This window comes from Barbus barbus (genome assembly GCF_936440315.1).
Source record: "Barbus barbus genome assembly, chromosome: 1".
NCBI lineage: Eukaryota > Metazoa > Chordata > Actinopteri > Cypriniformes > Cyprinidae > Barbus > Barbus barbus.
Genome location: NC_136729.1, coordinates 20,392,981 through 20,410,828, shown reverse-complemented (window position 1 = coordinate 20,410,828; position 17,848 = coordinate 20,392,981). Strand labels below are relative to the sequence as shown.

General features: G+C 36.8%; 3 protein-coding genes across 3 annotated transcripts; 1 reads left to right on the top strand and 2 right to left on the bottom strand.

Annotated features, from left to right (window-relative positions):
- Positions 1–54: 54 nt before the first annotated feature.
- On the bottom strand, positions 55–5,478 carry LOC306872874 (TIMELESS-interacting protein-like). The gene is made up of 8 exons (XM_079421765.1): positions 5,362–5,478; positions 4,075–4,225; positions 3,762–3,855; positions 3,344–3,419; positions 3,055–3,177; positions 2,434–2,488; positions 2,170–2,349; positions 55–815 (listed from the first exon to the last, which is right to left on the bottom strand). The coding sequence occupies exons 2-8, from the start codon at positions 4,211–4,213 to the stop codon at positions 598–600; spliced, it is 885 nt and encodes a 294-aa protein (XP_079277891.1). The 5' UTR covers positions 4,214–4,225; positions 5,362–5,478; the 3' UTR covers positions 55–597.
- Positions 5,479–6,465: 987 nt separating this feature from the next.
- On the bottom strand, positions 6,466–11,240 carry lctla (lactase-like a; the record flags this gene model as incomplete). Its single annotated transcript, XM_079420992.1, has 13 exons — positions 11,105–11,240; positions 10,462–10,622; positions 10,303–10,390; positions 10,095–10,204; positions 9,590–9,718; positions 9,418–9,513; positions 9,103–9,157; positions 8,855–9,016; positions 8,485–8,759; positions 8,243–8,369; positions 7,207–7,406; positions 6,958–7,021; positions 6,466–6,581 (listed from the first exon to the last, which is right to left on the bottom strand). Exons 1-13 carry the CDS (start codon positions 11,229–11,231, stop codon positions 6,466–6,468), a joined length of 1,710 nt encoding a protein of 569 aa, XP_079277118.1. The 5' UTR covers positions 11,232–11,240.
- Positions 11,241–12,930: 1,690 nt separating this feature from the next.
- Positions 12,931–15,730, top strand: crybgx (crystallin beta gamma X; the record flags this gene model as incomplete). The annotated part of the gene is made up of 6 exons (XM_079424639.1): positions 12,931–12,974; positions 13,385–13,433; positions 13,715–13,836; positions 14,039–14,174; positions 14,305–14,444; positions 15,598–15,730. The coding sequence occupies 6 exons, from the start codon at positions 12,931–12,933 to the stop codon at positions 15,728–15,730; spliced, it is 624 nt and encodes a 207-aa protein (XP_079280765.1).
- Between the last annotated feature and the right edge of the window lie 2,118 nt (positions 15,731–17,848).

The following is a 17,848-nucleotide window of genomic DNA, read 5'->3' as shown; positions in this document are numbered from 1 at the left end:
TCGTTTGACAGCACTATTCTAAATATAGGTCTACACAAATTGCAACAAACAAATGGTTTTCTACATTAACATTTTTATTCAGAAAATAAAAAATGTACACTGAAATAACAGGGATAAACATAACTGACAGCAACATTACAAGGTGATGACAAACTGACATCATTTTCAAAAAAAACAAAAAGGTAGGTGATATGGGTCAACCTCAAAAGCTCACTTTGTCTAGCAGTATTGTGTGCTGGACATTATAATAAACTTAAGCCAAGTGGTGATTTTATTTTCAGGTTCACAGAGTTTATTGTAAAAATTCGGGGAAATGTTTTTAATCTGAGCAAATATATACCAAAATCCTCACAGAGGATGAAAGATATGACAAAATGCAAGGAAACTGAACTAGATTAATGTGTGTATAAGATCATTGTAGTGAACAAGCCCTGGGTTGGCATTACAAAACATGCCAACGAGCTGCAAAAGATGTTTGCATTTCACTGGGAAGATTTTTACAAGGGAAAACATGAAAAAGCCCATCTGTTTGGAGTTGCCCTTTCCAAAACACCCAATTTAGTCACAGTCCTCTTGGTACAAACGGGGAGGATTGGTTCAATTGCTGCTATCATCAACTATGCCATTTGGAACTGGACTAGCACACTCATTATCATATAAAGGGGAATTCTGAAGCGCAGCTGACTTTTGTTTGAGTGGCGTTTGGGCTGAGGTGCTTTGTTCGAAAGTGCCCTGATTCTCTTGACTGAGGTACTGTCCTGAAGAACTGGTTGATGGTTCATCTGCATCTGCCTGGATGGAAATCTGAGAGGATTCTGGAGGGGATCAAATAATGATACAAAAATTAGACTCGAGCAGCTGAATCTATATGCATAACAGTGGACCCAGATTTTTTCCAGGACCATACTGCCCTACAAAGGCAAAAGACCGTAACTCGCTAGAGTATGAAACAGAGAAAAATGTTTTTTATTTGTCCAGCCAAATTAATTATAGGAAGGACACTGGAAATTTGACAATTAGATGTTTTAGTAATGAAAAGACAGTAACTTCCACATTATCAATATTTGGTTGCTGATCACCATTTACAAAATCGTTACAGTAACACTTTTTATACAGTATAAAATCTAGTGATCACGGGCTCTCATATATAGGCTATTGTATATAGAAATGTGACTGTATTAATTGTTTTTTTTGAACAAGTAACAAGCAGACTAAAAGTTAAACGTGAGTGGATACCATTTTGCAGCCAAGTTATTTGCTATGCTCAGTAACATAAAAGAATGCTAGACATCGAGTAATTGCTTTTATATTGACTTGAATGAAAATAGCCAAACCTAAAAGAACGACTTGTGGACTGATGTGAACGTCAGCATGCAGGAATTCTCAGAATGCTTGTGGATTAAACATCTCCAGCGATGTTTGTCACCATGGATTGATTTTAATCGGGTTACAAGGTAGGATAAGGATTTAATTGCGAACTGTTAGTACTAATTTTATGATTGATCATGCTATGGCATTCTAGTGTACACACGTATAACTAGAAGCAACAGCCTGGTCAATGATCTGCATTATATAAAGGAAAAAAATCTTTAAAGGTTATTCACGATTATGTTTTGCTGGTATCTAGTCTTTACAGTGCTTTGTTATATGGAGCTGTTTGGTAGATCGCAATCTAATTCGTTTGCCTAATAATCTGACAGATCAGATGTATGAAAGTATCCAAGTTACACCATAATTAAAACACGGCAATCTTTAATGGACAGTAAAACAAAGGCAGAACACCGTATAACTCCAAGCCGTAACCGTAACTTCATTTTGACGCGCAGTTAAACAAAGGCAGAACTCAATTTGAGCGTTCCAAACAAAGTGAAAGAGCCGTAACTGGTGTTATATGGTGTTCTGCCTTGGTTTCTCTGGGGCTTTTTGAAGTTATGGTTAAGGCGACCCATTATTTTCTTGGAAAAACAATGAAATCGTCTGTTATGCTTATGCACATGATAAAGGATGTCTTGAATGTCCCAAAAATATCAATAACTCATTTTCAACCAAAATCGAAGTTACGGTCTTTTGCCTTTGCACGGCAATATAGGCAAATGAGAGAACTTTCATTCTAATCTTAACACACCAAACAAACACCCACAAGATGATGACATTAATGACTCCACACACCTAACTGTTTCTGCTTCGCAAGTCTCCTCTCCAGAGCCAGCCGTTTGTTGAGCTCTATGCGCCGCTGCTGTTCCTCCGTGAGAGAGGCTGGAACAGGAGTAGAATGGACAAACGGATCTTCAGGGAAACCTTCTTCTCCAACTGGATCAGACTCTTCCGGTACTAGAACCTCAGCCTCTTCTGAAGGAGAGTAGAAAGTCAATGAATTTATACCTGCTACTTTCAAATGTTGTGCAAGACAGCCAAAAGTTAAAGTATCATTACCAACATAGTCCTCGTGTGTTATTGGCATGTCCAATCGAATTCGTTTCAGACATGTCTAATGGAGAAACAAAGTAAAGCATTAACAAAGGATGCAGACAACTTCCATTAAGGATGTACAATATCACACATTGAGGGTTTTTAAATGAGGTCCACGCTTCCTAGATTAAATATCGAATTCAAACAGGATTCATTCTTGCGTTGATTAAACAGAATTTATATGTGCTTTAAGTCCCATGCACAGTTGTTAATGTTAAAGCACACATTTAACATTAAAAACATGGCAATCATGGGGTGGCATCAAGAAAAAACAGCCTTAGACAATAATGTCAAGTAACATTTAAAATAGACGGGTTGGACAGGACCCGAGTACCACACATGGCCTTTTCCTCCCCTCTCTTATCACTTCCTGTCCCCACTTCTACTGTCCTACATTAATAAAGGCATAAATGCCAAAAATATTACTTTTTCCAAATATATAAACAAAAAAAGCAGACATAAAAAATAAAATTACATGAAAAAATAGCACAGAGTTCACACAGTTTCCTGTGTGAACTGCCCCTAGTTAAGCTTGAATTTGCCTCATAATAAAGTGTTCTTTTTCATTAGTGCCTGACATCTTACCTGAACTTCTTTTTTACCGCCCAGACTCTCCACTTTATCAATGAACTCCTCAAACTGCATTTTAGGATATAGGCGATGGGCCCAGTTCTCCATTTTCTGCAAGAGGAGCTTCAGATTCTCTGCCTGAATCAGAAATAAACCAAGAGGGTGCACAATGACAACTGCATTCACATATCACATTGACTCATATACATAAATGTTGGAATAACCAATAACCGCACCTGAGTTCAGGAGTATTTCAATATTTCACACACAAATGGTGAGGATGAAGTGAAAAATGAGCAATTACCTCATGCCCTTTGCCTCTGAACTTAACATCTTCAAATAATGTACGCAAAGCTGGAAGACCCTTCTCAGAAATCAACCTAAAAGAGAGAAGAGATGAACTGTAAACACTAGAGAAACTAAAGTCAAGTCATATTTATTTATAGCACCTTTCATAATAAATAGTTTTAAAGCAGTAATAGAGAAAATCATGATGCTAATGAAAGTAACATCTTAATTTTGTAATATATTTTACATTTTGTGATGATACAAGCAATAAAGTTTTAAAAATGCTACATAGTATATTAGAGCTATATAAAGAGCTGGGTAATAATATAGTTACATTTTACAAAAAAAAAAAATCAGGTTGCTGAGTTTTTTATACATTATACACTTCATGTATGCAGAAGTAATTATAAATTAACTGGCATCTGGTTCAGTACCTGTTTGCATCCAGTTTAGGCCGAGGCCTCTTCACTGTTCGTCTTTTTGCCACTGGCACTTCTGCTAGTTTTGACACTTCTCCGTCCTCCTCATCTAGACACAAAAAGATTTGGGTTTCATCCTAATGTGAGAATAAACTCCACAGAAGACAGTATGAACAGGAGGGATTATGTAGCGTGGGAACAGCTCACATTGCTATAGCATCAATTGGACAAAAAAAAATCCCCTTACTAAAGATTCTGAGCACTTATATGAGCACCATTATTCCCTTTAGATCTAATTTTTTAAAATGATTAAGAATGAAAAACAGACCCTCTCCATTGCCAAAAGGATCCTCCTCAATGTCTCCCTGACCAGGCGATGATGGAGGAGGGAGACGAGGGAATCGCTCATCCTCTATGTGCTCATAATCTGGTATGTCAAACAGGCCATTTTCTAACGGATCGAGCATGGTGCACGGTTCCTGCAGACAGAGAGTCAGGAGCATATGATCAATTCTAGAACATAAATACAATTTAATTCTACTTTCAGTGGTGTTCAAGTAAATTATTGGCAGCTTTTTCTCTTTTGTGTGTTTCTGAACAGGATGACATGGTAATGAACCTACAGTTTAACAATAAATCTACAACACTATTAAAGTGACCAAATACACAAACAGCAGTTATTATCACCCTCTGAAGTCTAGGTTATCTGGGGGTCTGTGGTCAAATATTAATATAATATAACATTTCATACTATATTATAATTAAACTATTATTTTAAATAATTAAATTAAATGTATTTATACAGTTTCAAATAAATACTATATGCCATCAGTAAATTATTTAGCATTAGTAATATTTTTATGTACATCACCACAATATTGCTTCTGTAAAGCGGTTCCAGTAACGTTATATAACAGCAAGTTGTTTACAAACAGAAAGCCAAGCATAAACTGCCTCAGCATTTTTAGTATTAAATATTCATGTCTTTGTACTAGGGGTGTGCGATATTGAAAAAAAATGATATCTCGATATTTATTTTTGGATTTTTTTCGATTAGACAATATTTTGCCGAGTGTGTTATTGTGCTGATATCTGTCTGCCGTGGACAGCTGCAGTTTTTGATATTCTTCATATTCTGAAGACAATCAAATTCATTCTTCATATTCATTTTTACCTTTTATGGGCAATTTTACCTTTATTTTAAGTCATTTTTCTATAAGTGTGCATCTTTTGAATCAAATTGTTACATTTAATCAGTCAATTAGAATAATATTATATAATAATATTGCTATATGTACGCCTTTTCTGCCCCCATATCTTGAATTTTGTGATCATTCTTAATGCATTTTATTATCATGCAGTAAAAGAACACTCAATCTAGTGCTCATAGAACTAATGTCTAGACTTCATAGAACTAATCCTTATATTAGCACACAATCATTGAACGGAACAGATTACTGTAACGTTACGCGTAACGTTAGAGGAGAGCTGTTTGTTACTGTCACAGCATTTTGGCGCCAGACATCGCCCTCGGTTTCGCCCATGTCTAGATATCAAGCCCAACCGATGTAATTTCAGTGATAACCTGAATATCAGTGCGGTCTGTCGAACTTACTGAATATGTGCTGTCAAAGGACGAAACTTCAACACCGACCGCAGCAAGAGATCTTCAACACGGATCACAGCCACAGCTTCTGCCGGCGGCTTTTTCCTCAGCCAATCGCATGTCTGCTGCGGCGCGCGTCAGCTGCTCTCTAGAACTGCGACATCTACCGGCGCGGAGAACTGAAGACATACTTTCACAACAAACAAAACGGACGAAGTTTAAACCGAGTTAAAACGAGTTTACCGACGTAGACACATCTAATAATAATAATAATTAATTAATTAATTAATTAGTTAAATTCTACCTTCCAATCCTGTTATTTTGAGATAACGTTAATTGATTACTTCTCTCTGTACTCTTGACTGTTCTGAAACACAATTTAATAGATTTGATAAACTAAAATTGGTTATAGCCTACCTAGAGCTTTCCATTTTTAATTAAACAGTTCTCTTTCTTTATTAAATACTGTACAATATAGAAGTACATGCTTAATAGTCTCCACTGCACTACAGGATCAATCCAGTTTGATGTTTCCCTATTATGAATAATGAGTGATTTAAACCAGAATGTCATGTAATAATAATATCTTCTCTCCTATTGTGGAGGCATATACACATCAAAATAGCAAAACAGGTATAATGCAGGTTTTCAAACTTTATTGAAAGCACAGATCGCATACACATGGGTCTTATACTGCTATGTATTAGTAGGTTGCAGTCCCACTGAATATTTTAAAAGGTTTCACAAACACATTTATTATGGTATTTATTTTATTGTCTGTTTGTTTGCCACATATACAAACGCCATTGTTAATAGGGTTACATAACTGCTTTCAGAAAGTTTCAGAAACTTCCATCTAAGTTTTCTCACCTCATAATCAAATACCCAAACCTCAACTTATATTCAGAGTAATTTGTTGAGAGTTCTTTGTATGGTCCAACAATTCATGAACACAGATGTACATTCGTGGACCATTGCATTTGATCAATTATCAATTCACATGTAAACAAGTCTCGGCATGTCATCGTTATTAATAATAATCAATAAAAACGAGAAATGTACGGACACATGCAATGTGAAAAATATAGTTGTGTAAATGTGAAGCAGTCTGTTTTATATTCGTGTTCTAAGCAGAAACATGAGAAAAACTGCACTGAGGAGAATGCAGAGAGTGCACACGGTGGGGACGACAATCTCTGTGACCATCTCCATGTGGCTGATCAGTGGATCTGGAGAAAAACAAGTCAGTGACAATTAATAAAAAAATACATTGTGAAAACATGAATGTATCTGAAAATAACACTAGAACTGAACAAAAAACATATATGACATCCTCAGCCCTGTACCTAAACTTCATCATGCACAGGCCAAACCTTTGGCATATCTGCATGTTCCTTATTTTCCTTGGATTTTCTTCTAGCTGAAAGGGCAAACAAAAGAAAATTCCTGTTAGAAAGTTACCATATAATTTCCCTCTCTATATATTGTGCTTGGTTATAAATAGAAAATGTAATTTGTGACAGAATTTTCTTTTATTTGCCCCAGCTAGATCACTGCTGGCTGTGCCGCCCAGTGGGGAGAGAAGTCAGCAACAGTTACACTAACCTGCCGCAAGGAGCTGGTTACTTGAGGTGCATGTTTCTAGTGCCTTTCTTTTCCAGCTTTCAATCTGTGGTAAACATTATCCAACTTAAATGCATAAGATGCAAACTGAGACATAATATAAAGACAAACTATTTATTTATCTCACAGATTGCCCAAAAAATGCTTAGACTATTATACTCTTTGACTCAAAAGATGAAATAAAAAATTAATTTAGCATACAATTTAATGCTAAACTCATTGAAGTCATACCTCTCTCTGATTAGGGAAACCGTTCGAGCTGATGATGCGCTTGTAGTACTGAACTGATGCTTTTGGGTAGCGTGGTTTATTTTTGCTGCCAAAGTCCACGTAGTACAGGCCAAATCTTTCAGAGTAGCCCTCGTCCCACTCAAACTTGTCAAGCAACGACCAAGCTGTGTAGCCTTTCAAATTCACTCCATCTTTAACCGCTGAATGAAAAACACCCCAAAAAGGTTCCTCTGAGTGGTTGTATAGAGTTTATTTATCAACGAATGAAGAGAATTATGATTTGGAGCTCTGTAGAACTCTTGTGTTTGAAAGAAAGCATTTTTAATTTTTATAATGCTCAGTCTGTAATCAAGTTTCCGTAATTTAAAAAAGTGTTGTGCTGCATCATATTGTTTTTTGGAACATGTGATACTTTTTTCTTTGATGAATACAAAGTTAAAAAGAGCAGCATTTGTGCAAAATAGAAATCTTTTCTAACAATATAAGTCTTTACTATGATTCTTTTTCATCCCTCCTGAATAAAAGTATTAATTTCTTTAAAAAAATAAAAATAAAGAAAGAACAAATGTACTGACCACAAACTTTTGAATAGCATTGTATATTGTGACAAAAGTTATTTTTTAAATAAATGCTGTTCTTTTAAACTTTTTATTAATCAGAGAATCCAAAAAACAAAAAAACAATGGTTTCCAACATTGATTATAAATCAGCATATTAGAATGATTTCTGAAGAATCATGTGACACTGAAGACTGGAGTAATGATGCTGAAAATTCAGCTTTGATCAAAGAAATAAATTATATTTTAAAGTATATGAAAATATAAAACTTTTATTTTAAATTGCAATAATGTTTCAGAAAATAACATTTTTTTTTTGTATTTTTGATCAAATAGATTCAGCCTTGATGAGCAGAAGAAACTTCTTTAAAAAACATTAAAATCTTACTGATATATATATATATATATTGGTTTGTTCTGGCCTACACTGTTAAGAGAATTTAAAAATAGAAGGCATAGATTTCTATATTGATTCTGACCTTTGAGCATTTCATTGATGTAATCCCTCAAGTACTGCATTCTCCAGTCATCACACAGTTCTGTGCACATCATCTTCTCTGATACACCATTTCCTGTCACGTATATAACGGGGTCTCCATACTGTGTCTAAGAATAAAAGGATTTGAGTCACAAAAGGCCAGTGTGCCATTTCTAGTCAGACAACTGGCCACAGGCTGCAAGTAGTTGTTGCATAGTTGTTTACAGAGATGTGTCAATGTACCTTTACAAAGCTAAGCAGACGCCGGAAGCCCCATGGCACAGAGTAGAGCCACTCTGATCCAGGATCAGGCCACTGTGGGTCTACCAGCTCAGCCAGGTCACGGTCAGTGAAGTAGCTGTTTGCATGGTTGGAAGGAAAGTTCTTTTGTGTGATGTAGCGCGTAGTGAAATGACTGATGCCCAGGAAGTCACAAGTCCCTCTGACATAACTTTTCTCTTGAGGGCTGAAAGTAGGCAGGCGAGAGCTACTTAGGCCCTGCTGGGCACTCTTCCTACCTGCAGAAATGAAACACAGATATACTTATGTAATAATTATAAATTATCATCAGCCCCAACTAAATAAGCCTATCATTTATTTATGGTTTGCTTGCCTATGTAGTCTTTCATTATTTGAGGATAGTCTCCATGGAAGAGTGGTGTGGCAAACCAGCCCAAGTAGAACTGGACATATCTTTCAGCGGCTTCTATATCAAGCTGATTGGTGATGTCCACTGGTTCTCCCCAGTCAGCTGACAGGGAGATGCCCACCATACCTAAAATGGCAGAAACACTTGTACCTGTTTGGACTTTTGTGCCTTGACAGGGTTAAAGCTAATTTCAATATCTAAAATTTGTCTACCTTTCTGTTTGTTTCGCCACTGGGCATCGTATGTGTGCCAGACCTTGGCATGAGCCTGTCAGTGCAGCAGAGGATAAAAATGACCTTCATTTCATGGCATTTGAATTTTTATCTGAAACGTCGATTTTAAAAGTTGAAAGTATTTTCATAATAGTTTGCTATCCCTAAATGCATGCATATTTGGTGTTTTTATTTAGATTTAGCTTTTTTCTCTGCTGTTCATAATCAGAGCATTGCATTGCTAACTTAGCATATAAATGATTTCTGTTGATCATTTATTATAGACTATAGTGGACTGCAGTGGATTTTGATCACCTTAATGATGTTGTGGGCAGCATTATAGGCACCAGTACCCCTCATCTTCAGACCAGGAGCATGTTCTCCAGTCTCATAACCCTCCACTGCAACTGACTGGAAATATGGAAGGATATAAAAGTGGACTTTAAAACAGATAATACCAGACAATAACTACTTTTAAAATTCTTACCCAAGGATTGTTGAAGGTGATCCAGTATTTGACTCGATTACCAAATCTCTCAAAGCACAGATTGGCAAAATCGTTGAAGAAATTGACCATACTGGCATTTTGCCAACCTCCATATTTCTCCTCCAGAACCTAGAAAAACCACAGATATGATTTGAAAAGTTAAATCAAAACTGATGTATACGCTGTTTAAATATGTGTACTCTGACATACTTATCATACATATTTTTTGAAAGAGAATTCAGAAACATTCCCTGCTTTAATATTCTATGATGCCACGGGAGAGGAGCGAAGCAACTGACATTGGTAGGTCACATGACAATGACAACATTGCGGATGTAGTATGTCCAAATTTTATTCACACTAGCCATATTCATACTATATAGAACATACTTTTTAATGGTCATTAAGTCATTTTCACACCAAATGTAGAAGCTACAAGACAGTATGTATAGTATGTGATTTCAGACGCAGACATTGTCTAGTCTGTGTGGGGATTTTGTTTTACCTGAGGTAAGTCCCAGTGGTACAGTGTCACAATCGGCGTGATTCTGTTCTCCAGAAGCATATTAATTAAGTTATCATAGTGCTCTATCCCTTTCTGATTGATGTAGTCATCTAAAAAACAATCAGAAAAAAACTTTTGGTAATGACTCTTGTGAAACATTTCAAGAAAACTTTTTTTATTTTTTTATTTGGCATAGTAATTGAATTACTCTTAGTGCCGCTGGGCAGAATCCTTGGCCAGGAGATGGAAAAGAGATAGTGGTTCAGCTTCATGTCTTTCATTAGTGCAATATCATCCTAAAACATACATTTAAAAGATTATCATCTACATACATCATTGCATATTTCTGATCAGGAAATCATTGCACCTTTATTTTATTATAGCCTTCACATGAAGAGTCACCAGTGTCATTTAGGTGAATTTTCCCTCTTTTGTGAGAAAACACATCCCAGATGCTCTTTCCTTTTCCGTCTTTATCCCATGCTCCTTCTGTTTGATATGCTGAGCTGCCAGCGCCCCAAGAGAATCCTGAAAATGTGTGCATACACACTCTATTTATATAAAAACAGTATGTATAATTCTTGTGAATATGTGTTTGTATATGCAATCATTATATAGAACCCTGAAAACGAATAATTTTGGTAAAATAATACCAAATGTTACTGACATTGTTCAAAATATCTTATACTGTGTTCAACAGAATAACGAAATTCATACAGGTTTGGAACCACTTGAGGGTGAGATGACAGTATTTTAATTTTTGAGTGAATTATTCTTTTAAGTAAGACAGGATTATTATTTACAGGGATATTTACTTGCTTTAATCACAGTTTATTGTAACTGTGCTGTGACCATTATGCAAAAGAACATATATTGCATATTTTGCATGATATATCACTTGATATATTACCGGACCTATTGTTCTTTATATTTTAATACTTGCTCTTAAAAACACACTTATATTTGCTGTTATTTGTAAGTGTTATTTGTTGTTATAAGTAAGGCTTTACCTGAAGGAAATGTGCCATATTGAAATGATCCCATTTCATTCTTGGTCCAGTCAAAGTCTTCACTTGCAAAAATGCACAGTGCCAACAGAAGAAAGTGGCATATCCTCAGCACACTGTGTTGTAGCATCCTCTTATTCTCATAAGTGTTTGTTTTTCACCAGTAGCACCTGCACAGGTTAAAACAGACTCGTTTTACTTCCAGGCACACCTTTGAAAATGTTTCATCCTTTCAGTTGTTTAAGAATTCCCCAGTCCTTAGATAGGTGTATATATAGAGACATTTGAAGTCAGTTATCCTCATTTCAGAAAAAAAGCATACTCAGAGCGGTCAGCTTCCAAAGCATTTGAAGCTGAGGCATATCAATGATGCATCCCAAACTACAAAGCTGTCACAATCCACTTGCAATCAGCCGAAAATGCCCCCCAAAATTTCCAAACCCAGATCAAATCAGATGAATTATCTCTCATTTCAGCCAGCTATAAGACAAACGGACACAAAAGGCTATCAGTGACAAAAAGTAAGTCAGTTTGTCAAGAGCTGCCAAAATGAAAGACATCTCAAAAGTATTTATCCAGCAGAGAGAAGATGCAAGTTTCTATCAGAAAGGAGAGAGGATGAGATGGTAATTAAAATGTTTCCTTCTGTTTGCAGGAACCAGCAGTTTTGTCCTGTCTCATGTCTCTCTCCCTGCTCTCACCCTCTCTCTCAAACTCTCCCTCAATCTAGATTTGCACTCAAGCACATATAGACATATACCTGCTCCAGGCCTCACATTCGTCTTGACTGGAATCCACTCCAAAGTTCCAGAAGGTCACCTAAGCTTCTGAACTTCATTCACCCTTACAAAGCTGCCCAGTGCCTGTGCGCCCGCGAGCACAAAACAGTAGTGAAGCATCTAGTAGATCCGAGCTCCATTCAGGAGCCACACGCAGGCTCAAATACCCACTATTCAAATTCAATGGGCTGAGAGGGGAAAAGTGCTGCTCCTAACATGTTTTATAGAATTGAACATTTGACTCTGTAAGCAAAGCTGATGTTGGTGTGGGTGATACATTTGCATTTTGGCCCCCAAGGGGGAAATACAAGTTTATGCCATAAAAAAGGTAAAAATGTTCAGATTTCAACCAGCATTTCTGAATCAATTCGGCATTCTTTTTTTTTTAATTAAAGGATGGATGTTATATTAAATAATTAAGCAAAAACAAAAACACAAAAATAAATAAAATAATAATGGATTGTTTAGCTTTTAGAGGATAAGTTAGTCATAAATTTATAATGTGTAATGTTATTTTATAAAGTTCAGAATATTACTATTGGAATCCAAAAATAATACTACTAGAATCCAATTCTGACTGAACTAGAATAATAATTATAGATAAATATAATATAAACTCATGGCTGGATTGATCTCTCTATATCTGTGTCTATCATTGTGACTTGCTGCCCCAGTTCAAATGTGAATACAGCTACAACATGCTTTGAAAAGAATGTTGAATTGTTTCAAAGTGTTGACACAGCACTCTTTTACTGTACGTGTTGAAGGAGAATTTGTTCAATGTATGTTGGTTTAACGTGTGTTCATGTGTTCTCTTGCATGTTCAATGAATGTGTGTGTGTTTAAGCTTTTGTATGTGTGCATTTGAGTTTTTGTATGCACATATAGCTAAAGGCTTTTACAAAACATTGCATGCTGTATGTGTTTAGCATATCAATACACAGACCGACTACAGAGAGAGCAGCAGAAAGAGTATGAGCATTCTAGCACTCCCTGTTTCTATGTACCTGCTGTATTTAAGGACCATCTTAGTGGCCACCACGAGCTGACATGAACATCTTTACTAAGGTCCCCGGACTAGCCAAACAAACCAGGTATGTTTGCGGTGCATTTGGACACCAAATTTTTGAGTTTAAATCTGCACCTCCCAAGAGGACTGTATTAATCATTGCAGAAAAAGACATATAAAAGACCAACACCCGTGACTTTGTGGAAGAGTGTGAATATATAGTTCTGATCACAACCATACCATTAAGACAACCCTGAAATAACATACTGCTGTGCTTTAATTGGCAAAGAGATTTGTTTCACATACATTTACACAAATATATATTTACCTTGTTATGGAACAAATAAAATTGAACTTTAATTTAAATGTTATATCATAAATATTTGGAAAGAAAAGACTTTTTAATCAAAGAGCTGGCTTCTTTCATATTGTCTAGACATTGTTTGGTTGTTGATTTTTGGAAATGTGCTCAGAGTGTTTGACTTTTTTCCCTAGCAAGCTGGGGTCTGTGCTCCAACGTGCCTTCTACGGGTCCAGTGGGAGGGTAAGAGTTTATTTTGATGGCAATAGCTTATAGTTTATCCCTGCATAGTGAATTAATAATTTATCAGTTGGGAATATTTGTCAGCTGTTTGCTACTCTTTTTATTTCTTCTCATGTAGTTAGTGGTGTTTTTAAAACAACATGAAAATTAGCTGAAAACGTTTTTAGTTCAGGGTATCTATGTTCTCCCAAATACTTTTAATCCTTTTGGGCTTATTAAATACTTAAATGAATGTACATGTTCAAGTGGGGTTTTTTAACATTAGTTTGTGTGTTTTCCAGGTGACCCTTTTCGAGCAGAGGAACTTTGCAGGTCGGCGACTGGACCTGACCTCTGACTGTCAGAAATTGAGCGAAAAAAACTTTTCCGACAGATGCAACTCTGTCCAGGTGGAGAGTGGAGCGTGAGTACATGATAGTTTTGTATCACAAGACCTTATTTTAACATTTATAACTGTAAAATGAATGATTACTCCACATTTTTATTCAATAAACATTGTTAGAGCTACATTAAATAATTTTTGCATTTCCTTTCCGTGTACATTTTGCCAGTTTAAGCCCATTCAGATATGTTTTGCATTTTTACTGTGATGTGTACTTGTGTAGATGGGTGGCATATGAACATGAGAACTTCCGTGGACGTCAGTACCTGTGGGACATGTTTGAGAGGGGGGAGTACAACTGCACTGATAGGTGGTGTGCTCAGGGTGACCACATCACCTCTGTTCGTGCTGTGAAACAAGTGAGACATTCCATAAAAAAATCAAAATATTAAAAGCAATATAATAAGTATCAATCTTTGCACTGGTTCCATTGAAACATGTGATGGTATGATCCAAAATCAGAAAAGTAAAAATAGTTTTATGGTCTAGGATAACAGCCCTCCCCGTGCACAGCTGTTTGAGAGGGCAGGTTTCTCAGGCAAGAAGACAGAGCTCCATGATGACATCCCCAACCTGATGAGCCGTTACAGCCTTAACAGAGTGTCCTCCATCAGAGTAATGGGCGGAACGTGAGTATAAATTCACTTATGTTAAAGGAGACATATCATGCCCCTTTTTACAATGTGTAATATAAGTCTCTGGTGTCCCCATAATGTGTCTGTGAAGTTTCAGCTCAAAATACCCCACAGATAATGTATTATATCATTTTGAAAATGCCTATTTTGAGTGGAAGCAGAAACACTCTGATTTTCGAGCCTGTTTCTTTAAATCCAAATGAGATGCAGCTCCCGCCCCCTCTCCAGAATAGAGCTGCTCCATTTCAGGACATACCTGCTAAAAAAACATCTGTTTTGGTTCTGATGATCATGTTTATCGTGCTGAAATCATGCGTATTAAACCATTTTAATTGAAACGTCTGATATACGGTTTTCTGAGCGCACACATCCAAAGCACGCGCACAGAAAGCGGCTGTCACAGCAGTAAACTAAGTTCTCATTCACACACAAGTTTATGTTAAAAACACACACGAGTTACAAAAACAGTCAGTTATGTCTGTGAAGGTAAAGAGCTGGGAAATAAATCGCATGATTATTTTAGATCTGTGTGGCAGCAGCATACAGTAAATAAATCAATAAATCCACTGCTCTGTCTCAGAGGCTGGGACTAAATAGTGTTCTGTGCTCGTCTGTGCAGCCAAAAGACAGAACAGTTAGCATGTTTTGCTCAAACTTTCACCATGGCATTAGAACTGTACACCGTTTTCACTTGCGAAATCAAAATGACAGCGCCTTGGGTGGAAACTTACAGATTAATGGACGGTAATATTATAATGAGATCCCTTTGCCACATCACCAAGGGAGCAAGAAGTGTGCAGAAAAAGGCTTACTAAAACAAAGCTACTGGGTTAATCTTTTTCACATTTCCTTGATTGGTAGATGCACTGGGGACCTGATTATAGCACTTAAAACCTGGAAAAGTCATATACACACAGACATTCCGGGCCGGAATGCACATTTTCAAATGAGAATAACTGACTGTAGCATTGTTTTTCAGATAAACAAGTATGTAAACTTAGCATGCTTCTTAAATATCTGCAAACATATTATGGTATTTTTATGCTTTAGTAGAGTCAAAATCCGACATACAGCACCTTTAAAATACTGTTCTGTGTATATATTCAGTGTTGTGTGCACATTTCTCATCTCTCTCTTCTGACCACAGCTGGGTGGCGTACCAGGAGCCTAACTACAGAGGAGCACATTACACCCTGGAGAAGAAGGACTACAACAACTTCTCTGACTGGGGTGCTCAAAACAGCACCATTGGCTCGATTCGCCGTGTCCGCTTCAGCTAAACAAAACCCCCTGAAAAACACCCACATCTGTCAGCTCTTTATAAAAACAATATGCCAGCTATAAGTGAAACAAACCCCACAGAAGACCTATTTTAGTAATAAATGATGGAAAAGACAAATATTGTTGTTTTTGCTTACGTTATCATTAGTTATCATAAAGATGAAAAGTTCTTCAACAGCTCAGGGGCTTTTCAGCTGCAAGAATAAGCGTTGTGTTGCCCTCTGGTGGTAAAAAACACTTGTACAATGTCAGCCTCTCTGGTCTACTGTTACCTGGTATGTCAGAGCAACCACCATCTTAAGATAGTCTTGTAGCACAGCTCCAGGATAGTTCCCAGGATGCTACAGTACTGTTTCGTCCTGCCCTGATGGGATGTGGGATGCTTATAGGAACTGTGAGCTCACGGCTTTGCCCTCTCTTCTATGATCCGAATCCTTTAAAGAGCAGCTGTGGAGCTCATCTGTGTATATTTGAGCATACGTTGAGGAATTCACACGGGCTTTAGCTCTGTGTTGGACTGACAGACACATGCTGCCGTGCTCTCTAAAGGCCGGTGAGGTATTTCTGTGGGTCGTGGGAGTAGCAGTTGCTGTGCCCCTGTCGTGCCGATGACATTGTGCTACATCTCTCTCACGGTCACCACAGCAGCCTGGAGGTACCCACCAGTGCAGACACAGCGGAGGGGTAGAAAGAACGCAAACTGGTTTAGAATGATGTCTTGAAGAGAAGGAAGTACAGGGAATGAGAGAGAGCCAAGAGTGAAATGAGATTTCTGTGATTATAAAAAAATGTTGGACACCACCATTATGTTAACCACTGACACTTTATTTATTCTAAAAAACTAGTGTTACAGCTAGTATTGTGTTACCACTGCTGCTGCTGCAGTTACTGTTGATCCTATGCTATAGTAATACATGATCATGGTTCCCTAGAATTTTTGAGTTTAAAAAATAAAATAAAATAAAATAAATCCAATTATGGTGAGACAGGAGTCTAGTGAAATTACAATAATATAATATAATATATAATATAATATTGTTACTTTTGTAATATATTATATAAGTTAACAGCTAAATCAACTTGATATTTCACAGAGATTCTGCTGATTTGAAACAATGCTGAGACATACAAATATGCCCTACCTTTCAAAATTTGGCGTCACAAAATATTTCTATTTTAATCAATGTTTTTCTTTTGAACTTTCTATTCATCAAAGAATCCTGAAAAAATGCACAATTGAATAAATTACAATTTAAAATATATTAAAACAAGACAGTTACTGTTTTTATTGTATTTCTGATCAAATAAATGTAGTCTTGGTGAGAATAGGAGAATTTAAACCTTAAAAATCTTACCAAATTCAAACCTTTGAACAGTGTATGTGTAAGCAATAGAAAAAGATTGGCAAACACAGCTGTTTTGCTTTTACATTTAAGGCCCATGATTTAAACTGGAAAAATAAGAATGCATACACTGTATGTTGTTGTTGTTTTTGGGTTGGGGCAGGAATTCCATCACAAAACTTTTTCCCTCTGTACCACACACACACACAAACAAACAAACAGAGTCTGACCTTGAAGGTGGCATGGCCTGTTGAATGGGAAGGATCCTATGTTTCTTTCCAGTAACTAATTGACCACCCATACACAGCATTCCTCTTGCTTGAGTTCAACAAACACATTGAGTCCCACAAACACATAGGCCTACACAAAAACATGTACATCCACACACGGCAACCCATAAGTCATGTTTTAACAATCAGAATTTGAATTCCTCTTTCTCTGAGCGTGTTTATATGGTATGGATGTTTACGCTTACAAACATACCACACACTGGTTGTACTGTAAAAGCTGTTTGCCCTCTTTTCCTATTCTCTCGGTGATTGCCTTTACTGTAATCCATAAGCCAAACTTCACAGTTCTCATGTTACATAATTACAGTACTACGTGACAGAGGGCCAAACAAGCACACACCTCACACTACAGCACACTTTAATGGCAGTTATTATCTCAGTCTGGTTTGGTTTCGTTCACACAGTATCACCGAGTCTTTAAATCCTTAGGTACTTCCCTATGAAACACTTTCTATCCAAGTGTGACCCTCGATCTTCAGCAGTG

Coding starts and splice junctions, on each gene's coding strand:
- LOC306872874 (XM_079421765.1), bottom strand. CDS start 4,213: ATGCTCGATCCGTTAGAAAATGGCCTGTTTGACATACCAGATTATGAG. Junction 3,178..3,343: donor TCAGAGGCAAAGGGCATGAG/GTAATTGCTCAT, acceptor TTTCTGATTCAG/GCAGAGAATCTGAAGCTCCT. Junction 2,489..3,054: donor GCGGTAAAAAAGAAGTTCAG/GTAAGATGTCAG, acceptor TTTCTCCATTAG/ACATGTCTGAAACGAATTCG.